Consider the following 23,610-nt stretch of genomic DNA (forward strand, 5'->3'; position numbering starts at 1 on the left):
AGTTGATCTTCGTTGAATGAAAGGCCCCACTTCGGGTTCGAAGGAAGGCGGTGAAGAGTCGCTCGTCGTAGACGCCTCGGATGCAGTGTGGGTGAGCTGCGGAGGATGCGGAGCAGGCCGCTCGCCTTCCTCCGCCTCACCCGAAAATGGAAAAAAAAAGGCAACCCGGAGTCTGCTTATCCCTCAGACCATCTCTATCGATGCAGGAGTGCGCGAAGAGAAGTACGCGCACGTGTTTGCATGAGGGCGCCCGTCAGTCGTCGAGGCACCACGAGAGAAAGAAAGGCATGCGCGCGCAGTCGCCAGAGTCACCAAAGCTCGGGTGACTGCGGCTTTTCTCAGACGGCACCACCGGGGCCGGCACGCCGCCCATCGCCCCCGACAGCGCGGCTTGCCGCTACGTACGCGGCATCTTCTCTGCGCAAAAGGGTGCGTGCGGCGTTATGGTCCCGCTGCTGAGAGGCGGCCTCTGTCGAAAGGTTCACCATGCGGGCACTGCCCCACGGTGTCCCCTGCATCGTGCGGGCTCTGGTGAGGGGCAAGATGCGGCTCCCTATGCTGTCCATGCTGCTCTCCATCGGGCCATTCGCCCACGGATCGTGGTACGCGGAGGGCGACCGCCGCACTGCCGTTGCTTCTGGCACGCTCGGTCTGGCCCAGCTGGCGGCGGTGCCACCACTTCTAGTGCTACTTATGGGACCCCATCCAAGCACCGGGTGGCTCAGTTGGCCCTCCCCTGCCGATGCCGCTCGGGGCGGCGGCAGAGGTGATGAGGACGGGGCGTAGCTCAGCCGCTGCTCGCGTCCGCGCAGCGCCGCCGACTGTGCTGAGCAGAAACTGCCAGCTACCCTTGGTGCGTTCACGCAAAGCTCCTCCACGTAGGCGAAGGTGTGGTGCAGCCCACTCACGACCTCTCGCACGTTCACCATTTGTAGGCCAGGCACGAGCTGGTAGTGGGGGTGATGATGACCCCCGGTGAACGGCAGTGGTGAGCGAGGCGGAAGAACCGCAGCAGCACCGCCAGATGCGACAGCGGGGTGGTAGCTGCCGGAGGCGCCGCCCGTCATAAAGGGGCCATGGCTGGGCGAGGCAGGAAGAGCAGTGGTGGGTATCGCTGCCACGGACACCCCCATGTGGTTGGGCGAAACAGCTCCACGCGTCGCACCACTCACCGCAGCTGCGGCCACCGCAGAAGCAGTCGAGACTCCGACGCTGGACGACCGGCTCGCCTCACCGAAGCAGTAGACCTGTGCATGGGAGTGGTACTCGAAGTCGGCAGCGTCAGCGCGGCAGCACGGCTCTGAGCACCACGGTTGCGGGCCTTCCATCACTACGACAGTATGCTGCCGCCCGCAGGCGATGCTGCGCGTCACACCACCTGCGACGAATTCGAGGCCCACCACCCTATAAGGTGCCGTGAAGGCGTCGGGGTTGCCGGCAGTGGTGCCGCACTGCCCGCTTGCGTTGTCACCCCAGCAGAAGACAGCGCCGGCAGCAGTGAGAGCGACGGTGTGGAAAGACCCACACGCCACGTCCACCACGCGGTGACCCTCGAGTGCACCACGGACCAGCGTCGGCACATAGGCCGGTGCCTTGGAGCCGTGCCCAAGCCGACCTTGATACCCCACACCCCACGTGAAAAGCTCTCCGTGCTCGTTGATGGCACCGCTGTGCCACTGTCCGGCGCGGATGCGCACAATGCGCTCCGGCACTGTAACGGCCGCTCCGTTAGGATCAGCTCGCCGTCGGCCCTTCACGGTCACCAGCTGCGGTGTCAGCACGACAGCGCGGCGCTCGTTGCTGAGAGACTCGCCAAGGACATCGCGGTAGCGACGCTCCACCTCCTCTGGTGTGCCGAGGCCAACGCAGTCCACCAGCCCCCAGCTATACAGAGAGCCTTCTTCGCTCAGCGCCAGCGCGAAGAAGCTACCGCAGCTCAGCTGAATGATTCGCTTTCCTTCCAGCGTCTCCACCAGCACTGGAGACTCGACCTTCTTCGTCGGCAAGTCGAAGTGGTTGCGCCCGCGCCCGCTTTGGCCGTGGTTGTTGTTGCCCCAGAAGTAGACGTGGTGGCCCTCCACAATGGCCATGGCGAACGCATACCCAGCCGCCACGTGCACCGCCGGCAGCTGCTCGAAGAGTGGAATCCGGCGTGGGATGAGCAACTCTACGGGCATGTCGGTGCCATCCTGGCCCGCACCGTTGCCACCGCTCCCGCCACCGGACGAGTTGCTGCCACTGCGCATGGCATAGCTGCTTCCGCCAAGGCCCAGCTGGCCCCACTCCCCGTTGCCAAAGGCGTATATGCTGCCCGTGTCGCTCAGTGCACAGCTATAGTTCGCCCCTAGCGCAATCTCGCACACCCGCACCCCGTACGGCGTCACGTGCACCATGGTCGGCGTCGGCTCGTCTCGTGTGGAGTGAGTCCCCAGCTCCCCGTTGCCGCCAGAGCCCCAGCTAAACAACATCACGCGCCGCGGAATCTGTGGGCCGCGCAGCAGCCGCACCAGACCCATCACATTCAAATACTCCGCCATTGCCAGCACCCCGTCCACGCTGATGTAGTGCGGGATCATGATGGCGCCATGTCGCAGGTAGTTTAAGATGGGCAAGAAGTAGTCAGCGTCCAAATCGAGCAAGATGGCGTTGGCGCCGTCCGTGTCAAGGGGGACGGCAGAGGCAGTCTGCTGTGGGCTCACAGCCTCGCCGTCGCCGCCCTCGGCAGCGCTTGCACCCACTGGCAGAGTGCCTGGTGGCGGTGTTTTGGGTGTCACGTAGTCGGGGCACGACTCTCGCATAACAGACAACAACGATTGCTCGTGCAGCAGGTGCGGCACCGGAGGCAGTGGCGATGTCGACAACGAGGCAACAGAGGCGGTAGAGCGATGCACTGAGCAGTGGCAGGCATAAAGGTCAGAGGGCGGAGAGGATCGATCACCATCCCGCTGAACGCTGTTACCATCGTGATGTGGCATACGCTGCACGCCATCCTCAGCAGCCGATGGCTCCTCCGCAGCCTGCGCTGCCTCCGCCGTCAGGGTCTGAGCATCGCCGCCACCGCTTTCGGATGCACTGTTGAGTAAGCCGCCTGCGCCGCGACTGTCAGCGGGGCCGGCAGCGCCACTGCGGTCATCACCCCCTGCTGCGTTGCATCGGATTCCACCCCCGGGCACCCCCTCCATAAGCGGCGTCGTGTCCGCGGTTGCTCTGCAGCGTCCCGAGGCCTCACGTGGTGCGATAGGTGCAGTGCGACGTGCAGCACTCTTCGTGCCCGCAACACTGTCGCCCCGCCTCGGCGGAGGGATAAGGTACGCACATAACGACGCGAGTATGCTGTCAGGATCTGCCATGAGTGTGCCGACAGTTGTGGTGATTAGTCGACCACTAACGTTCAGCAGTACCCACTCCCGAGCCGACGCCGTCGTAGCCACGCAGACGGGCTCCGCTGTGCGCACCGGCTGAAAATAAAAGGGGCGCCGTGGGGCCGCAGACGGTGACGATAAGCGCTCCTCAGCCCGCGTTTGTGACCGGCGAGGCGGCGAGCGACACGAGCACCCACATACGTCGGCAACAGTAGCGGCTGCAGCGACATCACCGCCTGCGCGAGGCAGTGGCGAGTCCGACCTCAGGCGAGCATGGCGGCTCACAACAGAAGCCGCTGCCGCCCTGTCACGCACTTGTGTCCAGGACTGCGGTGTAGCGGTCCGCTGCTGTCGTTGATCGCGCGGCGGTGGAAATCGGGGAGACGGCGAGCTCTCCGGGTGACGCGGGCAGCAAGCAGGCAGCTGCGGAAGCGGCGAGGATATGGCGGCTGAAGGCCTGTAGAGGCCTCCGCTTGACGCGGCACGACGCATGGCCGAGCTACTCATGGCCACAGCCGCCCCAGTCAACGGAGTGCCGCTCGCTACCGCTGCCGCTGTCGTCAGCCCAGCCGCGTCTGGAATGGGCGATGACGCAGCTGGGCTGACAATGTCGTGATAGTCGGCGCTGTCCACGCGCGGCATACCGCTGTGTCCGCTGCGACGGGTGCTGCTACCGATAGCACTCCGGCTGTCGGTGCTGTTGCTTCGACTGGCATGGGTGCTGCCACCCAAATCAAGATGACTGGCAGTGCTCGTCCCCTCCGACGCCATGAGGTGCGCCCTCGCCCCGTTCGTGTACCACTTACTTCTCTTTGCGTCCGTGAAAGCGGCACACGTCGTTCACATTGAGGAACGCACGGACGCCTGAGAGAAGCGGTTTACCGAGACGCGAGTGGGGGAAGGGTGGAAGGTGATGTGGAGGACGCTCGCGAGGAGGAGCGAAGAGAAAAAAGCGGGGCAGGAGAAGAGGTGAGCAGAGACACCTCCGCGGGTCCTGCGAGTACAGCGAGAGGATGGGTAGAGGCGTCAAGAATACAGCCTCACTACACGGCAGCGAGAAGGGGGAGAGGGAGAGAGGAACAGCAAAGATACATGGCAAAGGTGCGGAGAGCACTATCGATCGTGGACAACTCGAGGGCGGATAAGTTGAAGGACGTGAGTGTGAGAGTGCGAATGGGGAGGGGTACGCCAGGGAGGAGGAGAAGGGCGACAGAGAGAGAGCGCACGCAGCAAGAGAAGATGCGGCTCTATCGGAGAGTGGGAGGAGGGGGGTGACGGTCTCAGGTTTCACTGAGGCACGGCGTTGAGGACAACGGAGAGGGGAAAAGAAAAGGACCACAAGGAAGCGCTCAACAGAGACTGATAAGGGGTGGCGTTACCCGACACAGAGCGGGCGCTCCAGGAGGTGGCAAGTGCGGAGAGAGACCGGGAGTGGAGAGGCGCAGAGATTCTTTGAGCTCGTTTCAGCGGTTGTCGCCTGCTTTCCTCTCGCATGTATCTCTGCCGCCGGGGCACGTATGTATGTGTGGGTGGGTGGGGGTCCGTGTGCACACACACGCGCACAGCTCGAACCAACGGCTCAGAGTGAGCAAGGCAGATAAGGGCACAAAGGAGACGAAAACGCAAGTGGCTGCGGTTGCGACTGGCCTCCGTAAAGTAACAGCACGGACAACGATGGCGCGGAGAAGGAAAGCGAGGTAAAGGCCGAAGGTGTGAGGAGCGAGTCATCGCGCATTGAGGCTGCGTTGGTGATTGTGAGCATGTGCGCAAGCGCCCCTGCGGCGGTGTGAGGCACAGGAGGCTAAGCACGCGAAGCTCAATGAGAGAGACACGGCGAAAGACAGCGCGCGGCGCATCTATTCTTTAACGATCTCCAAACGGAATGACACACACACACACACACAGGCGTGAACGATCCCTTTTTGCTTTTCATGCACTTTCGTATCAGGAGAGGGGGAAGTAAGAGGCGTCACAACACCGCAGACGTGAATCAAAAAGCGCTGTGTGTGTGTGTGTAAGAACGACATTTTTATTTTCGGATATTAACTTAATGAGTCCACTCACGTGCCCCCTGAGGGGGGGAAGGAAGAGAAGCGGTAGAGGGAGGGGAGCATGCAGACAGAGCACCGCGGATGAGCCTCCCGCGGCTCTTGTACGCAGAGGAGGGCTCCTCGCAGCTCCCCCCCGTGCTCTCCCCTCGCCCATCCCTCCCTCTTCTCCCGAGCTCGTCCACCGAAGAGACACGATCGCACAAGCGCACAGCTGCGTTTCGGATCACCGTCCACCCGCCTCTTCCCTCCCCCCGATCTCGCCACCCAAGCCGTCCTCTGTGGGCGGGCGGGTCGGTACTCTTGAGCTTGTCTGGGAGCCGAGCTGCGGCAGCCATGGGATAAAACGAACAACGAGGGAGTGAAGCACAGCAGGCGATGGGCACGCTCACTACTCCCCTCCCTTCCTGCATCTCCCCTCGCCCGCTGGCTCGAGCTTAGAGCGCTCGAAAAAAGAAAAACACATCAGCCACAACGCACCAAGACGATGCGTTCTGATTAGAGGGGGGAGGGTGGCGAGCCAAAGAGACGCAACGGTAAAATGGAGGCAACAGAGAAGCAACAAAGCACGCGCGACGGGTTCCGCGCGATCAGATGCATTGAAGGGGATCAGCGAAGCGAGACGGTGAAAGGTGCACAGAAGTACTTCGGGCTTTCAAGGAGAGAGAAGAGCTGGGTGATGTGATAGTGAGGAGGAAATAGAAGAGGCATATGTGTAAGACGGGCTAAGAGCACACCCACACAAGCACACGCACACACATATATATATACAAATACATATATATGTATATATATTGATATATATTTGTATATATATATATATAGAACACTCGTGAACGTGCCCCGCATCCATGGATCCACCCGTCCATGTCCACTCCCGCGCAGCGCACTCATCGTTCTCCTCTCTGTTGTTGCTGTTTTTTTTGTGCGTTGTCAACACCGATTCAATGCAGATTTGGTGATGAGGTGGGATGGAAGTGGTGAGGAAACGAAAGGGGGGAGGGGAGGCTGAAGCACATGCACAGACAAACGTGTCCGCGGTGATGCCCACTTTCGCTTGAAATCAAAGAAAGAGAAAGAAGAAAAGGCGAGCTGAGAGAAAGGCGGCGACCGCGCGGATCTCAACAGTGTCATGAGCCCTTCCCCCCCTTCCTCCTCCTCCCCCTCCATACATCTGCTTGCACATATTCACACACAGGCCAGGGGAAGAGAAGAGGGAAGACTAGAAAAGGTAGAAGCGGCAGTGACACACATGACTGCATTAAAGTTGGCAGCGGTGGCGTTGGTGAGAGAGAGACCAGAAGAAGGATGAAGAAGGGTGAGAAAGGAACAATGCGCGAGTGTGTGTGTGTGCGTGCGTGTTGAGGGGGAGGGGGGAAGGAGGGTACGAAGGGGACAAGCAGCACTGCAGAGTGGGGTGAATGAAACAGCTGGAGCGCTGGTGAGGGCGGGAGTTGTGGTTGAAGCTGAAACACATCAGGAAACGAGATCGGGGCATGATGAAGATGCCCAAAAGACGCTTCACGGTGCCTGAGTGCTTACTTTGTTGTCCGCGTCGCGTCGTGTCGTGTTGCGGAAGCCCCGTGATCAGCCCAGTCTCCCACCACCCGCCTGTTCCGCCGCCTTTCTTACTCCCTCTCACTCGCTGTTTACCGTGGGCTGAGCGCCGCTTTCGTACGTGGCCAGCTTTGCCTTCGTCTCCTCCAGCTGCCTCTGCAGCGTCTCGTAAGTGGGGCGGGTCACCTCACCCTGCCGAAAGCCGTGTTCGATCATCCAGTTGATGTCAGCAAACTTCGCCATGTAGTTGCGGATGCCGTCCGCCAGGAGCACGACGCAGCGCTGATCCGGTCGAAGGTCCTTGGCCGCCTCCAGCACGCCGGCCATCGCAGCGCCGCTGCTACCACCGACTAGCAGGCCCTCGTCACGGTGCAGCTCCAGGGCGAGGTCAAAGCTCTCCTGGTCACGCGTCTTGACCCAGCGATCGACGTACCGGCGTTCGCACACGTCCGGCACAAAGTCATAGCCGATGCCCTCCACATGGTACATGACAGCCTCACCGGGGTGCTCGGGGTCGGCGATGATGCTGCCAACTGGGTCTACCCCGACAACAACGACGTTAGGGTTGAGCTCCTTCAGCTTTTTGGCTACGCCAGTGATTGTGCCGCCGGTGCCAGCACAGATAACGACCATGTCGACCTTGCCGCCGCACTGGTCGTAGATCTCCTGACCAGTGAACTCGTAGTGCGCGCCTGGGTTGCTGGGGTTCGTGTACTGATCCAATAGCACATAGCCCTTTTCGTCGCGCAGGCGACGGGCGACGCCGATGAGGCTGTCCGGATGGTCGTGCGGCAGCGACGTCTCTGTGCGGATTACCTCAGCGCCGAGGACGTGCAGCGTCGTCTCCTTCTCATGCGACATTTTCTTTGGCATCGTAATCACCATGCGGTATCCGCGGATTGCTGCTGCCATGGAGAGGCCGATGCCGGTGTTGCCGCTGGTAGCCTCCACAATGACGGAGCCTGGCTTGAGTGTCCCGCACCTCTCGGCATCGAGCACCATCTGCTTTCCGATGCGGTCCTTCACGCTGCCCCCGGGGTTGAAAAATTCGCACTTCGCGACGACCTCACACCGAACGCCGTGCCTCTGCGGGACGCGGTTCAGCCGAATGCAAGGGGTGTTCCCCACCGCCTCGAGGGCGCTCGGCAAAATGTGGGCGTAGGGGTTAGTGGCGGTCATGATGAAGGGCGTCAGGCAGAAGCCACGCGGAGCCGTGTAAGCGAGGGACGACGGAAGATAAGGTTGCCTCAAGGGGAAGAAAAGAGGGTCAGATGGGGGCAGAGTCGGCTGCTGTTGTCGAGAGGAGAAAAAAAAGAGAGAGAGAAAGAGGGGGGAGCAAAGTGAAAGGGGCACGACACGCACACGGGAACGTACAGTGATGTGGTTCGGAGAGAGGGCGAATAAAAAGAGGGAGCACCTGCCCCGCTCGCAAGCTCGTATCGTGTGAGCGGGGGAGCAGCAACTAGAGAATGGGGGAGTGAAGGAGCGATGAGGCCCTCGGTGACGGGCACCTTCCAAGGGGGGGGTGCACTGCGCGCGTCGAAGGAAGCAGGAGTGAAGGGGTTGCACGAAACGAGTGCGTACATGCACCACAGAGCGCCTGAAAGAGGTTCCACGTGCCTTTTCCTACGGTGTCCTTCAGATCTCTTCTTGCTGAGCGCGAGCGCATATCTTCCATCACGGGTCCGGGGCGTCAGCGACAGCTGCATAACACGCGCACATGCGCCACTGAGAGAGCCCGCCACCACCAATATGCGACGTGAATAGAAAAGCAAGACGGCCGAAATATACATGCGCCCTCCACACATAGACACGCACAAAGAGAGAGAGGCGCCTGTGCAGCCACTCGTAGCCCTCCTTCTTTCCGTCCCCTACCCTCCCCTCCTCGCTTAGCAGCAGCAGCAGCAGCGTTGCCCACTTGCGAGACCGAGCGAGGCTGGCGGCGAGAAAGAGGAGGTCGCAGGCGAGGGATAGTCCGATGTGCATATACAGAGGAGCGGCAAGGGAGAGCATGAGGAAGGGCGCGTTATACCACTAACCAGAAAAGTGCCGGTGTAAGGAAGCTGAAAAAGAGAGGGGAGGGGGGCAGCGTCTCTTTCCTTTTGTCGGACAGTGCCGCCATCACTGCATTCCCCATGAGGGACGAGTGCCGCACTCAGCCCACCTAACGAGGACGGGGAGGAGGGGGAGCGCCGTGGTCACCAGCGCTCCTGTGCAGGGCAGCGCATGGAAGGGAAGAAGGTTGCTGAAAAGGTACTGCGTGGGAACCTTAGGGGAAGAGGGAAAGAGGGGGTACGACCCCAACAAGAGAAAGCGAAGATGATGGAGAGGGGAGACGAGACGCGGACGTCAAGCGGCAGAGCAGCAACAGCAACAACAACAGCAGAGGCCAGGAAAAACGGGGGGTAGGGGGCGGGAGAGTGCTCCGGATGTTCCGCTGCGTACCCTCCTCTTTCGCATGCTGTCCACTCGCCCGTTGCTGCTTCGTTTTTATTTCGCTTCGCTCGCATCACTGCTTCCTCGTGCCCTGCAGCCCTGACGATGTGTCGTCGTGTATGAGATCACCCCTCTACTGAGCAGACAGACACCCATCACACTCACTTGTGGACAACGCGCGCCCGCCTCCCCTCCCTCGTCCTCGCTGTCGCTTGCTTCCTCCGTGTAAGTCTGCGTGGGTGTGGAGGTGCGTCTGCATGCATACATCGAAGTCCCGTACGCCTACGACTGACTGTGTACGTGAGCGTAAGCCTGAAATTATGAGGCAGAGGAATACATATATTTCTGCCCTGTTGCTCGGTCGCTTGTGTGATATATACATGTGCCCACACACACACACACCTCCCTCCAAAAATGGAAGAAAAAAATGCACATACACTTGCACCCCCCACCCCCTCCTTGGGGAGGGGAGGGGAGGGGAAGGTGGAGAGCGGGGCCACAAAGGCGCGTCTTGCAGACCGTCGCCACTAAGAAACATCACGCCGCCAAAGTTCTTTTTGGCGTGCAGAGTAGTCCGTCTGCCACCTCACGATGGCTTGGGATTTTGTCGCCGCTGCTGAAAGCGATTGAACTCAACGGCACGGTTCAGCAGCTCTCGGTAGTTCTGCGCCTTCGCCTCCTGCGCGGTGAACTCCTCCTGTTGCGCAGCGAGAAGAGCGCGATAGCGCTCCTTGGTGTCCACATGCTGCGTCCCGGCAGAGCTACGGCACAGCTGCTGCACTGCCGCCTGTCGCGCCTCCTGATCGTGGGGAAGTGTAAACTTCACTACGTGAATCCCAGGAGCGCTAGGCGCGGATGTGACGCTCGTGTTAGATACCGCCGGCGATGTGGCGATGTCGGCCGTCCGCTGCGCTGGGTCGCCCTCCTTCGCCGCCGCCGCCGCATCCGCCGCGCTGATCGCTGCGGCAGCCGCGCGCCCTGGCGAGGTCACGAGCTCCACTGTCGACGTCTTGGATGCCTCAAACGTGTTTGACAACACAGACGACGTGGGCGGTGATGTCCGCACGACTCGAGCAGCTTGCATGAGTCGGTTGTGCTCCTCCATGCTGCGACGGCTGGCCTCGTGCAGCTGCTGCTGCTCCTGCAGCATGGCACGCAGAGAGGGTCGAGCAGACGCGTCTTCAGCTAAAGAGCTGGGCATCCGAGACGGCGGGCGCGGAGATAATACGGTGGGAGAGTCCCGGGCAGTACCGGTTTGGTGTTTGCCAAGCACAGTTGTGGTCGCCGCCGCGCAGCGCAGCGACAGGCTATCCAACGGCATTGTGTTCGAGAGACGCGACTGACTCTGCAGCCGCGAGGCGCGAGAGGCGTTCTCCTTGCTCTGCTCCGACCACAGCTTCGGCAGCGCCTTTTCACTGCCTCTGGTGCCTTCGCTCTCCAGCACCTGGGGCTCCTGCGTCGTGGTACGGAGCTGCGTTTGCACAAGAATGCTGCGCTGCCGGTTCGCCTCCTCCTCCGCCGCCGTGCCGAGCAGTGGCTCATGCACTGGCGAAGGAGGTACGCGGTCGTCTGCGCGGAGGCAAACACTGCCGGGGTGGGAGTGACGGCTATGGGAGACGCTAGTATTATTGCCGTTACTGCTGGACCAGCTCGTCTCGATCGGCGCACCGCCACTGGTAGCTGCCCCTGGTGGCGCTGCAGATGCGCCTCCTGCCGGGGTCGCCCCGAATAAAGATGACCGCGGCGTCACCGAAGCGGTGCCTTGATCGAACAGCCGGCTCCCGTCCTTGTTGAGAATACTGAAGACGGGCGTCTTCCCGGGCACGGCGGACTTCTTGGCCGATACGAGAGAAGGCAGGGAGCTGCTGTCTGGCATGGCGGTGCTTCGGACACCAAAGCCGCCGCTGCTGAGGGAGGCGCTCGGTGGCGGGGGCGTCAGGCGTACGACGCTGCGACGGCACGGCTGCTGCTTCTGATCTGGAGGAGAGGGCGGTGAGAGGACGGCGGAGGCCACACTCGCCGCCGAGCCACTACAATTCGCGGCGTGTGCGCTGGGTCTGCGCGAAGAACACTTGTCTGCTGGCGCTGCTGTCACGCGGCGAGGTTGTGGCGGCGGCTTCGTAGAAGCACCAGCCGCATCCTCTTTGCGTGGCAATCCAGGGTGCAGCGTACCGCTGAGCGGCACCTTTGGCGCCTTACCGTGCATCTGCGCCTCGCGCTGCCGCCTGTAATCAAGAATGGCGCTGCGGCCAACAAACTTTCGCAGAATTTCCTTCCGCGACATTTGTGCTTCGGCGATCGCCATGTCGTGCGCCAGCTGATTCGACACGAGACGGAACGATGTGGCGTCGTCATCTGCGAGAGCGGTCGCGGCGTCTTCAGCGCTGAAGGAATCGTCCGGGCACCTCGAAGGTGGTGAGGACGGCTTAGCCAGCAGCTTTGTAGGGATAGCGCTCACCGGCTCCTCCTGCGCTGTCGCAGCCCGTGGCACGCGCGTTTCCTTCGCATCGTTGTCGACCGCCGCCGCCGCTGGACTCATTGTGGCGCCGAGCGAGCTTACGCTGTCCTCTTGCGGAGCAGTGCCCGGATGCGGGGCAGGAGGCACAGGAGAGGAGGGCTTCGGGAAAAGGTGGGGCTGCTGCAGGGCCAGAGATTGTGCCTGCGGCGAAGGAGTCCGGGCACGCGGTGGGGGCTGCTGATGCTCAGGTGGAGGGGGTGGGGCCACAGCGGGGGTAGTCTGTGTCCTTATCAGTAGCGTCGAATTGGCCCCACCTCCTTCGGTGTTCGAGGCGGGAGAGTCGATCGATGCCGTTACCAGCAACGCCTTACTCGCTCGCTGGATCTCCCGCACGTGAGCGTCGCCGGCACTCAAGGCAGCGGCGTCAGCGCTGGTGGTAGCAGCTGCTGCCGCTGGTGGTAACTCGAGGATGAACCGTGCATTGGCCACGTTGTGCTCCTCCAGTACGCACTGAATAGCTGCCATGAGCCCTGATACATTGCCTGTCTGCTTAGTTGCAGCGCTCGCCGCAGCCCCGGCCCCGCCAGGAAGGTGGGACGATGCAGCAGGCACCGGTGGTGACGACATCAGCTGACTGCTGCCTGCTGTGGCTTTGAATATATATATATATGTCCTCGTTGGTGCTTAGAGTGAATGTGTTGTTGTACAGCGGAGGAGAGGCGAAAGAGGCCGCGTCTGCGCCTCGCCCTTTTATCAGCCTCAGGTGATTTGCCTCTGAGTTCGTCTGACTCACACGATGACGAGGAGGGGGAGGAGGAGGAGGGGGAATGCCCTCAGCCGGGCAGCGGCACACTTAAGCGTGCGGGAGACGGAGACAAGCGGCAAAGGAATGAGATGCCACACCTCTTCGGAGCACTGCTCTGCGCAGGGGCGCGATCCAAGATGGCGTAGGCGTATGCTGCTGGCAGTCGGGAGTGATAGGAGCGGTGCATGCCAGGTCGGAGAAAGAGTGGGAGATGGAGAGAGGCACTAAAAGACTTGATGGGCGCAAACGTTGACGTTCACCCGTACGCACGAGTACACACGCATGCCCACAGGAACTCTGTGCGTGTGTGTGCGGGGGGGGGGCATTCTATGCGGTAGGCCTCTTTTTTTTTCGTTGATGTGTTCGGTTGTCTACGCGCACGGTAGTTGTTCAGAGCCCAACACGCACTCTGAGCGAAAAAAGAAAAAGAAAGCGTAAGGCAAAGAGAAAGGGGCAAGGGGGAGGGGGGGCGTAGCTACCGTTGGGGCGGCGCTGTGCCCTTCTTCGTCTCTTCCGGCTTGGCGTCGAAGTCACGGCAGTACGGGCCTGGGGGTTCCTTGAACAGGAGCGACGTACGCCCACCCGCCGGCTCGGCGCACCTGCGATCCGGTCGCTGCGGGCCGATCTTGAAAGGCTTTCCGTCACGGAGGTTCTCGATGAGAGCCTTGATGCTCTCCCAAGACAAGTCCTCCACGTAATCGTATGAAAATTTGGGCGGGCTGCTGTAGTCGCTCACAACGAGCATTGGTGCATTCACGCACGCGCCGAGGCACTCCATCTCTCCAATCGTGATGAGGCCATCGCTCGTAGTGCCGTGCATGCGCACGTTCAGGTAGTGCAGGGTGCGGTCAATCAGCTCGTCGACGCCACATAGCATGCACGGGGTGGTGCGGCAGAACTGAATGTGGTACTTACCGACCGGATGCCGATTGAACATCGAGTAGAATGTCACCGTTTCGAAGACGTGCATTGGTGGCACTTCACATATCTTCGCTATTTTGTACATCGCCGTCACCGGAATGTACCCGCCCTGCTGTTGCTGCGCGAGGTGCAGCAGCGGGATCGTGGCGGAGGCTCGCCTGCCGCGTGGGAACCTGGGCAAGATCTCGTTGTGAATCTTCTCGTAGCTAGCAGTGGTGAAGTCCCACGGAATGCGGGTGTTGTCGTAGTCTGTGTTGTGGTGCCGCACCTCACTGTGGATGGCGCGGGCGCTCACGAGAAGGGCCGCGTTGGTGGACAGACAGCCGGTCGTTGGCACCGCCGCAGTCGCGCAGGCGCAGGCGACTGCAGCACGGCGCATGCCTATCGACGTCAGCTGATGGACACACCTCATCGAACGCGAAGCAGCGATATCGAGCGCAACAGAAAACCAATCCTGAACTCGAAAGCAATGAAACAAAAAAAAATGTGGCAATGCGGCGCAGATGCGAAGCTGAAGGCAGCGGATGTCAGTGCGAGCCCACGAGGAAGTACGACAGGCGATGGAAGAAGCGCAATGCCGAATGCAGCAAGAAGGACATCAATGGAGAGCGGGGGAGGAAGGAGGAGGGGAGAGTGCCTGTGTATAAGTGTGTGTGTGTGTGTGTCTGTCTGTCTGTCGGTGGTGGCGGCGCGGTGCACTGCGCGAAGAGGGGGTAGGACAGAGAGGGAGAAGGGAGGCTCACCAGCTGCCGCGAACGACGAGGTGCAGAAAAAAAACAGGATGGCGATAATTATGGTCGAGAAAGAGATGCAGAAGTGTTGGGAGGAAGAGGGGGAGGGGGGAGGGGCGAAGCGACGACGCGTCTGCGTAGCACTGCTGGCTGAGAGGGGCGGCGAGAAAGATTGACGAAGACGCCGTTATCGCGGCCGGTACGAGACGCGGCGATGGTGACGGACGTGAGATAGGAGGGGAGAGGCGCACAAAAGAGTAGCGCCCTAATCCCTCCTCACGCTTCGCTTTTACACTAGACTACTTGACTCTCTTCCTGAGGGAAGGGCGGGGTGAGGAGGAGCGTCCCACGCGCGTGTGTGTGTGTGTGTTTGGGAGGGGGAGGTCTGAGAGAACTGGTTCGAATCCGCGACGAGGTCACGCTGCGGAAGTCCGCTGCGTTGGATGTGGGTTTGCGAGACCTTTTGGTGTCGACTGTCATGTTGTTTGAGTTTTTTGGGGGGAGAGAGGGAGGGAGCGGATGCCGCAGAAGCATTGGTGAAAGGTGGCCGGAAGAGATGTGGCGGGGGAAGAGGGGGAGTAAATAATGCAGAGACATTCGCGGAACGGCGAAGCGGGGGCACGCAAAGATGCACGAACGTGCGCGACACATCTGCAGGCTCACGTGGGTCAGATGCGCAGAGGAGGCACGCTTAGCACTTCCTTTCTCTCAGGGGCCCACCCCCCAGCACCGCGAGAAACGCCGCGGCGGTAGTGAAGAGCGAAAGAGTCGGTGGAAAAGAGCTCTGAGGGGTGGGTGAAGTGGCAGAAAAGATGACAGCGAAATGGGGTGGGCAAGTCCAAAAGGTTGAGAGCCCATTTGTCCCCCCTCCCCCTCCCCCGGCACCCCTTTCTCTCTCCCTTCGCTATCATGTGTACGCGTGCAACAGCCGGTGGGCTCACGCTTGCGCGGACCCTCTCGTCTTTTTTTCTTTTTCTATGTTGTAGCACGGCGCTGCTACGAAACGCATACCTCTCCGTCGCATCTAAGCATGCGCATCTTCACTCGAAACGAGCGGCGTGAAAGAGAGCCTCGAAGCACATCACTGCCAACGCTAGCGGGTTCGCCTCTCTCGAACGCCTGCCCTTCACGCTGAATGCGCATGAGAGTAGGTGTGCAGATGCGCCTCTGCCACCCTCTCCCCCCCCCTACACCCCGAAACGCTAAGTGTCTGTCGTGATACGCGCCTCCAACTTGCCCCTCCCCCATTCCGCCACTAAAGCAAGAGGAGACATGCACGGGAGCATGCCGCGGGCGACGAAAGCTGGAAGTGGGGCGTCTATATTCCACATGAAGAGGAGGAAAGGGGTGACGCAGCAGTCACTTGGCCGCTCCCTGTCAGCGGGTATACCTCTATGTGTGTGTGTGTGCGTCGTATAGGTGTGGTTATCAACTGCACTTTGGGGGGAAGGAGGGGGGAGTCCTGTACGCAAGCGAGAAACGAAGAGAGGAAGAGACCACACATGCACACACACACACAACAGCGACAGTGAGAGCCACAGCGAGGCAGCAGAGACGACGAAAGCAAAGGAGAGAGAGAGAGAGCCGGGGGGAGGGGAGGGGAGAAAAACGCCGCAGGCACACGGCGCACCTATCGCTGGCGCCCGTCGAGAAAAAAACAAAAAAGACATACAGAAAAAGCCCCAACCGCTACACACTTCTCATACCGGCAGCGGAAAGCAAAGGGGGGCAATGGGGGAGGGGGACAGGGAGGAGAGTGGGGGACGCAGAGAGGGGGGAGGAGCTTATTTTCGTCTGTCCAGCGGTACACCTCACATAGTGTGCTTGTGTGCGAAGAGTATATCGATGGGGTCAGAAAGGTGTGTCGCTCGCCAAATGCCGTCACAGGCGCAGCATGAGCAACAGATTTACATGTCTAGCGCAGTACTCCGTCTCGGCGCGCGCGCACACACGTGCGCACTAATACGCACACTCGCCGAGACGACTACGCTGGCTCGTACTCCTTCAGCTCTGGCTCTGCCTCCTCCGTTGCCTCGCCCACGCACTGGCCTTCCTCCTCCATTCTTGGCACACGCACACAGTCAGCCATCGCGGAGATGTGCGCCGAAAAGCAACATACAGCGGCTCACACACAGAGAGAGAGAAAGACAGAAACGCGAGAGTGAGTGGGGCATCCTGCCTGCACCAATGCTGGGGCCGCCCTCAGGGAGGACTGGCGGGCACTCGGAGACAGGGACGAGTGGGAGTCGGAGAGCGAGGGCTGATGAACGAAAGGGAGGGAAGGAGAGGATTAGCGCCGTCCGCCTTGCCGCGTCACGTTGAGCTGTGCTGACGAAAAGTGGAAAGAGGGCACTTCAAAGCAAAAAGAGGCGCGCACCGCACTCGGCCTCAGCCTCTGCACATTCCGCCGCAGATGTCTTCTCCCTCTCCACCAGTCGCCTCGACAAGCACACAGACGCGCAACACCAACTTGTGTTGCACAATGGTATTGCACACAAGCTGACGGCTGTTTGCCGGGCCCGCCTGGGCCTCTACCCCTGCCCCCTACCTCTCTCCGCCATCATGCCTCAATACACTGCCACGCCGCTCACAGCCAACATGGCGGCACCCACCATTGAAATAGCAAGCGTATTTTGTTGGACCTGAAGGGGGCCAAATATGTGCGACCATTCGATGTGTTCAGCTCTCCTCTGCCGTCGTTTCATGTACCAGTGCTGCCACGACAAGACATGAGAGAAGTGCACGAACACTTGAATGCGCTCACTACACCTCTGATGTTCAGCTCTACGCAGTGGGCAAGGCGGAGCACGGCCTACGATGCGCGCTTGGCGCTCTTCTTCTTTGACTTTTTCTCCAGCGCTTTGTGAACATTCGGCACCACACCACCGTGGGAGATGGTCGCCTTCACTACCTGGTTCAGCTCCTCGTCACCGCGAATGGCAAGCAACAGGTGGCGCGGCTTGATACGCTCGGTCTTCTGCGCCTTCGCTGCCGCGCCAGAGAGCTCGATCACCTCCGTTGTGAGGTACTCCAGCAGCGCGGCGCAGTATATCGCAGCAGATGCACCACAACGCTGTTTGCGGTAGAGGCCCTCCTTCAGACGAGAATGGATGCGACCAACCGGGAAGTTTAGCTCCGCGCGCGCGGCACGCGACATGCGGTCGCGACGGCCAGCCTTGCCGCCAGTCTTTCCGCCGCGCTTGCCCTTGCCCTTGCCCTTGCCCTTGCCCTTGCCGCCAAGTTTGCCACCCGAGAGGACACTGGCCTGATCGGCCGTCGCGGAGCCAGGCCCCATCATGGGCGGCTGCGGCGGCATCTGAGGCGCGCCAGAGTTTTCATCGGCCGCGTACGACATCGTGTTGGCGTGTGGTGTGGTGTAAGTGTGTGTGTGTGTGTGGAGGGGGGGACGAGGTTTGGGAAGGGAAAAACAGGCGAGCAGATGGGCCGTCTAGGCGATGTTGCCTCGGTGGGTGCTGTACGTGCGTGTATGTCTGTGCGTCTGAGTGTGGTCGACGCAAATCAGCAGCACGCGGGCGCACAACCGAGCGAGAAGAGGAGAGGGGGAGGGGGTATGGGCCTTCTGAAACGAGAAGACAGCGCGTGCGATCGCTGGATGGCTGCAGCAGCGTGTTGACGAGGTGTTGAGATGTGCGGAGGGGAGTGTGTCTATGGATGTGTGGTGGAGAGAAAAGGGAGAGAGACGGACTGCATGGCGGAAGAAAACAATGGTGGAGAGATGAAAACGGGTAGGCAGCAGCCACGTGTGTGACATGCAGAGGGAGGGGGAGGGAGGGAGACGAGGGCGAGACGTGGAATGCAAAGGCGCGCATGATGAGCACCCAATGGAGGTCCCCATCGCAGATGAGCCTATCCACCCCATACACACCAGAAGAAGGCTCTGTTCCCGCGTGTGCTTTCGGCTGGCGTGTGCCGTCAGGGTGAGGGAGCGGCAGGCATCTACGTGTGTGTGTGTGTGTGTGTATGCTTGGGCCTTCATGTACCTACAGGTCCCGTGGCTACTCCACCTCTCTTGAAATCACGACCACCCACCGCCTACTTCGCCCCGCGCGAGTGCGTCACGGCATCCTGTGTCGTCACCTGCAGAGGTGCGCGGAGGGATGGGGGGACACGGCCGTGGGAGAGAAAAGTCTAAAGGTATGCGATGGGCGACAAAGACTTCAAACGTTCAAGAGCGACTGAGAGTCATCAGCCTCACCTCGCGTGGAAGAGAAACGCATGCAGACAGACAGAGAAAGAGAGTGGCAGATGCTCACGTATGCATGCACATGCGCGTCGCTGCAGACGGAAGCAGATGGCGCTGCCACCGCTGCCGGCCTACTCACACGCCTGCATCTCATCTGCGTCGACGGCGCGCCTCGTGCCGCTCGTGGCAAGCCCCGCACCAAACCTCCACTGGAAGTCCGAGGCGGCTGCGCCTCTCACCAGCGTTGCGATCTCGAATGCACTCGTCCGCGCCGGCGGCCAACAGATTGTGCTCATCCTCCAAGCCGAACACGAGGCAGGCGGAGGCACCGGCGAGCAGGGCGCACGGGTAGTGGAACTGTTGGCCGCAGCTGCTCTCGCCGCGCACTGTCCCCTCACATGTGCGCAGTCCTGCCCCAAACGAAAAAAAACGGGAGTCGGAGGCTGACGGCGTTGCACCACTTTCGCACAGCGCGCAATGCGAAGTCATTAGCGGTCCTTTGGCGGTGCCTCCTACAGAAGCCTCTATGCGCTCCCGCAGCTCTCGCTCAGCGCTCGGCTCCCATTGCTGCTGGTGCCACAAAGTCGCGGCAAGCAGCTGCCATCGCGCCACGCGGCCCGATGCGTGCGCTGCGAGAACGTCTAAGGGATCCTGAAGAGGGACTGTCATGTGCAGCGACGCGGTCGTCGCAGGCGCGAGGTCCTCCGCAGCAGCAGCAGCGGTGGAGTGGTCCTCGACAGACGTATTAGTGAAGAGATCTAGAAGACCAGCCCACGCCAGGCAGTTATGGTGCGCGACGCCCGTCACGTGGCTCGCTGTCGTCTCGTTGCCACCACGGCACGGGTTCTTCACCTGCACCGCGTCGAGCTTGGTTGTCGCGTACTCCCCTTCGCCCTCTGAGACCCGTGCTCGCACACTATTGGTGCAGTGGATCTGAACCTCGCAGCGCACACCCCACAACGGCCCCAGTAGCAGCGACAGGCTTTCCTCCGTCTGCTCAGCCAGCTCAGCTGGATCGCAGTGCGCCGTCGGGGATCGCAGGAGTCGATGCAGACGATGTCGCACCGCCGTGCGCTCCACTACGTCAAGGCCGCAGAGGACGCAACAGCCGAAGCGGTGCCATAAGGACGCAGTCGTACCTGTCGAGAGGAAAGGCCGCCGTGAGGCAGCTGTCAACGCTGCCCCCTCAGCGACGCCACCTTCTCGGGCAAGCAGCCGCGCTGCGGGCGGGGTGAGCGTGCAGTGTATCACTCCCCCACCGCGTCTCCACGAGCTCCACGCAGTCACTCTCGTCAAATGCAGCGCACTTTTTGCAAACAGTGTCCCCGAAGACGCCTCGTCACTACGACCTGAGGTGCGCGCTGCAGCGGCGATGTGCGGTGCCTCTACGACAGCTGGTGCTGTGCGGGGTAGCGAGCTCAGCCGTGGTGTCGAATCGAGCTGATCTGCGTCCTCAGCGAGGCGGACGCGTAGCAGCTGAAGGGGAGTGCAGGCTAGCGCTAACGAGGGTGAGAGCGCTGGAGGTGGTGTGGAGGTCAGCGGTTGACTTTGCGTTCGCTCCAGTGCGCGGGAATCTGTGGCACAAAGCGCGCCGGCAGAGGGCGAAGATGTGGCGACGAGCGCAATGGTCGGATGGTGCGGTGGTTCGCTCAGGAGAGCATTGCCCTCTCCAGCCATGGACGGCGGCCGCGGCGAAGGTGACCCACTCTGCAGTCGCTGCGTCTCACCCGCTGCATCGTGTAGAAGCGCTGGCAGGTCCGCCTCCTCGGCACCGACGATGGTGGTGCCCTCGATGGCAGTGCCCGCGCTCCAGCCACTACGTGATGCGTGAGACTCGCGCAAGGCCAAGATCGGCTGCTGGCGCTGTGGTGATGAGGGCGACAGCCGGCGCGGGCCCAGTGCGTGGTGCTCCCCATGGGTCTCGCCCAAGGCATCTCCTGCAGTGGCGCCCCGCCGCCGCTTCAGAGGGGAGGCATGGCCACGATTCGAAAGCGTGGCGGACGTGTTCTGCACGGATAATCTCTGTTGGCACCCGTCGACACGCAGCCCAACCTCACGCGTCAGTATGCAAAAAAGAGCCAGCTGGGGCAGCGGTACACAATGGCGCAGGTTCGGCACGGCTTGGTTACACAGCGGGCACCGCGGGCGTGCTGCAATGCAGCGGGTAGCGCAGGTTCGGCACAAGATGTGTCCACAGGAGAAGCACACCGGCTCTTTGAAAACATCAAGGCATACACGGCACGTGCAGTCGGCATGCGCGGCCTGCAGCAACGGTATGGCGTCGGCCATGGCAGCAAACATATCCACGTGTGCTCCTCTTGCAGAGGGCGAGATGCAGTACAATTCGATGCGACGGAGGAGGAGGAGGAGGGGGGAGGGAGGGACAAAAAAGGGGCGGCTGCGCACAAATGTATGCGTCTACGTGCGTAGTGGGATCTATGAGAGCTCTGCTCTAATAGCCGTGTGGCAGTGAGCGTAGTGGCGAGCGGGCGACGGTGGGCCGAAGCGGAGATGGGTAAATGGGGAGGCAACACTACCACGACACTCTCTCCTTCCCCCGCCCTGGTAGCGCCGCTCGTCCCTCTCCCTCTTGCCTCTCTCTCTGTGTACAGTTTGTGTCTATGCGATCAGCAAAACTTTGATGGACGTGAAACAGCAGCCGCGGACGTGGCCAGGCGCACACACACATAGCATTCACATGCATGCGCATGCCTACTTGAATGCGCGCGCGCTTGAGAGGGGAGGGGGAGAGGAGAGCGACGATACACTTCAGTTTGAAGGTGAAAGGCCAACGCGCGCCGTCGTGTACTCCTGTGAGATGGCGCTCATGTGGTACGCCGACGTCGCGCCCTCTCCTCATGCACTCATCCGAGTCGCCGCTCACGCATACCTTAACGGTTCTCGTGAGGGACTGCAAGAGAGCGAAAAGGGGGGTTCTCACACAGCTTCGCATCAAGGTCAGCCTCTTTGCAGTCAACTCGTTTGGAGCCTGCACGGCGTGTCATCGCGACACCCCACCCCCTTCCAGCGGCGCGCGTCAGGGGCCCGTCATTCTCTGGACAGTGACAGCATCGTCGCACCTCAGTCACTTTCGTTTCCCCATCCGACGTCTCCACGCAACGACTCGACTGGGGACTCAGAGAAGAGTGCCCGCATGCTCTCCAGTCACCGCGTTCCGCTCTCACATGTGTGGCCCATTGAGTGAGTAATTAACCTATGCTTTCATGTAAGTTCTCATGCCATGTCACCCACGCACTGGTGTCAACAGATCCGCACGCCATTAGCCCTGCAAACTGTTTACCCGCCGCTGCCGCCTCCCGCTGTCCTCTTGGCCTCAAGGCGCTTGCGGCGCGCGGCCCGGTTGCGCATCTTCTCCCGCTTCAAGTGAGCCCTGATAGCCGCAGCCATGATTGCAAAGTCCTTCTTGAGACGCCCCAAAGCGGGGCTGGCGGGAGCCCCAGAGGCAGCCGTTGCGTCAGTGCCAGCGGCCGGGTCAATGAAGCGCATGAGGAAGATGTTGTTGCTTCGGATGTACGTGGTACCAATGTAGCAAGATCGCGGCATTAGCTCACCAGCACCCTGCATCACATCCGCCTCCCCTGCGAGAGCACCTTGGAGACTGCTTGCAATGAGCCGTGCCTCTCGCTGCAACTTTTCGCCTAGCACTGCCCGCTCCACATCGAAGCTGCGGGCTCGTCGCACCAGCGCCTCCTGCAGGATGACGTTGTAGCGGTCGTCCATGTGCATAAGCTTGCCTGAGTAAACGTATCCCTGCCTCGTCTCTACCTCCACTTCCATGGTGCGAGAGGGTTCGGAGCTCAGGCTGCTCGTCAGCAACACTGAGCCGCTCTCGCCCTTGTCCTCCGTGCCGCCAGTAGTCTCGACGAGCAGTCCGAGTGCTCGCATGAGCACTCCCGCCGGCGCCGGGACGCCCTTTACCCCTTTGTCTGAAGAACAGCTCCCGCTGCGGTCCCCCGAGGCGACGGCGGCGCACTGGGCATTTCCGTTCGGCGAAGATTCGTCTCCAGTGCCTATTGGCAGCTTCTTGGACTTGCCAGTTACCGCGGCTCTGGTCACCTTCGATCGGTGGCGCTTGTGCACCGATGGCATTGCCGACCGACGATGGCAGAGGCCTCCACCACACACAGACACCGAAGAAGAGGAAGAGGCGCTGCCAAACCTCAGATACAGTTCGAAGCGAGCAGAGGACAGAATGCGCGCCTGCACGGTCCAAGCGTGATGCGGGCTTGCCTCCAAGGGTGAAGTAACACGTGCTCGACCGCCACGTCGGCAGAGCATCGCCAGGGAGAAAGGAAAGGGGGAGGCAAAGTGAAGAATGAAGGCTGCAGACGGCGGGTAGAGCGCAGAGAGCAAGCGACCGGAAATCGCCCGCACCGCTACTGTGTGTTCCTTTTTTTTTGATGCTGTCGCCATTGCGTCACGGGTGTGGTCCCCACTCGCCGCCATGCAGAGCGCATGGCCATCGAACTCCGCGGCAGCCAACACACACACACACACTCTACGCCGCAGGCACCGGGCCCTGTGCCGCCAGCAGAGGTGGTGCAGCATGGGCGGGAAGAGGTATTGGGGGCAGGGAGGGAGGGGGTGCGGAGGGCTGCTTGGCCTGCTCCTTACACACAGAATGGGAGGGCACTGGGCTCCCCCCGCCACCGCCACCGCCACTGCGATGCACCGCTCAGTGCGCGGTGCGTGTCCCCTCCTCCCACATTCGGGCAACTCTGGCCATGGGAGGAACCTGAAAGACGAGGCGCTGAAGGGGAGTCGCGCGTGCCTCCTCAAGTAAGCTCACTCACACGGTTCTATAGGGGAGGGGGGCGAAGGGGGGTCAGGTGAAAGGGAGGCCCGCTCATGCCCCTACGAAGGAAGGCGCCTTGAAAGGCGCAAACTTACGCCCCAGTCATGCAGCCATGATCACGATGGTGCTCCATAGCCGGTCGCGTCGCGCAATGTTGTAGTGCTAAGTGCTGGCGCAGGCAGAGGGAGAGCGTGAGTGCAAAGGCGGCAGCCACATATCCTTTCCCCTCCCCCTTCACTCCGCCTCCGCCCTCACCCAACAACGACTAATGC

At 61.2% G+C, this 23,610-nt stretch overlaps 7 protein-coding genes across 7 annotated transcripts; all 7 read right to left on the minus strand.

Annotated features, from left to right (window-relative positions):
• Positions 1-338: 338 nt before the first annotated feature.
• LSCM1_05502 (uncharacterized protein) lies at positions 339-4,133 on the minus strand (the record flags this gene model as incomplete). Its single annotated transcript, XM_067322957.1, has 1 exon — positions 339-4,133. The coding sequence occupies one exon, from the start codon at positions 4,131-4,133 to the stop codon at positions 339-341; it is 3,795 nt and encodes a 1,264-aa protein (XP_067179592.1).
• Positions 4,134-7,048: 2,915 nt separating this feature from the next.
• Positions 7,049-8,146, minus strand: LSCM1_05503 (uncharacterized protein; the record flags this gene model as incomplete). The annotated part of the gene is made up of 1 exon (XM_067322958.1): positions 7,049-8,146. One exon carries the CDS (start codon positions 8,144-8,146, stop codon positions 7,049-7,051), a length of 1,098 nt encoding a protein of 365 aa, XP_067179593.1.
• A 1,843-nt stretch (positions 8,147-9,989) lies between these two features.
• LSCM1_05504 (uncharacterized protein) lies at positions 9,990-12,488 on the minus strand (the record flags this gene model as incomplete). Its single annotated transcript, XM_067322959.1, has 1 exon — positions 9,990-12,488. One exon carries the CDS (start codon positions 12,486-12,488, stop codon positions 9,990-9,992), a length of 2,499 nt encoding a protein of 832 aa, XP_067179594.1.
• A 653-nt stretch (positions 12,489-13,141) lies between these two features.
• LSCM1_05505 (uncharacterized protein) lies at positions 13,142-13,999 on the minus strand (the record flags this gene model as incomplete). The annotated part of the gene is made up of 1 exon (XM_067322960.1): positions 13,142-13,999. The coding sequence occupies one exon, from the start codon at positions 13,997-13,999 to the stop codon at positions 13,142-13,144; it is 858 nt and encodes a 285-aa protein (XP_067179595.1).
• A 3,131-nt stretch (positions 14,000-17,130) lies between these two features.
• Positions 17,131-17,673, minus strand: LSCM1_05506 (uncharacterized protein; the record flags this gene model as incomplete). The annotated part of the gene is made up of 1 exon (XM_067322961.1): positions 17,131-17,673. The coding sequence occupies one exon, from the start codon at positions 17,671-17,673 to the stop codon at positions 17,131-17,133; it is 543 nt and encodes a 180-aa protein (XP_067179596.1).
• A 999-nt stretch (positions 17,674-18,672) lies between these two features.
• LSCM1_05507 (uncharacterized protein) lies at positions 18,673-20,823 on the minus strand (the record flags this gene model as incomplete). The annotated part of the gene is made up of 1 exon (XM_067322962.1): positions 18,673-20,823. The coding sequence occupies one exon, from the start codon at positions 20,821-20,823 to the stop codon at positions 18,673-18,675; it is 2,151 nt and encodes a 716-aa protein (XP_067179597.1).
• A 996-nt stretch (positions 20,824-21,819) lies between these two features.
• LSCM1_05508 (uncharacterized protein) lies at positions 21,820-22,632 on the minus strand (the record flags this gene model as incomplete). Its single annotated transcript, XM_067322963.1, has 1 exon — positions 21,820-22,632. One exon carries the CDS (start codon positions 22,630-22,632, stop codon positions 21,820-21,822), a length of 813 nt encoding a protein of 270 aa, XP_067179598.1.
• Positions 22,633-23,610: the final 978 nt, after the last annotated feature.

Source organism: Leishmania martiniquensis, chromosome 17 (assembly GCF_017916325.1).
Source record: "Leishmania martiniquensis isolate LSCM1 chromosome 17, whole genome shotgun sequence".
Taxonomy (NCBI): Eukaryota; Euglenozoa; class Kinetoplastea; order Trypanosomatida; family Trypanosomatidae; genus Leishmania; species Leishmania martiniquensis.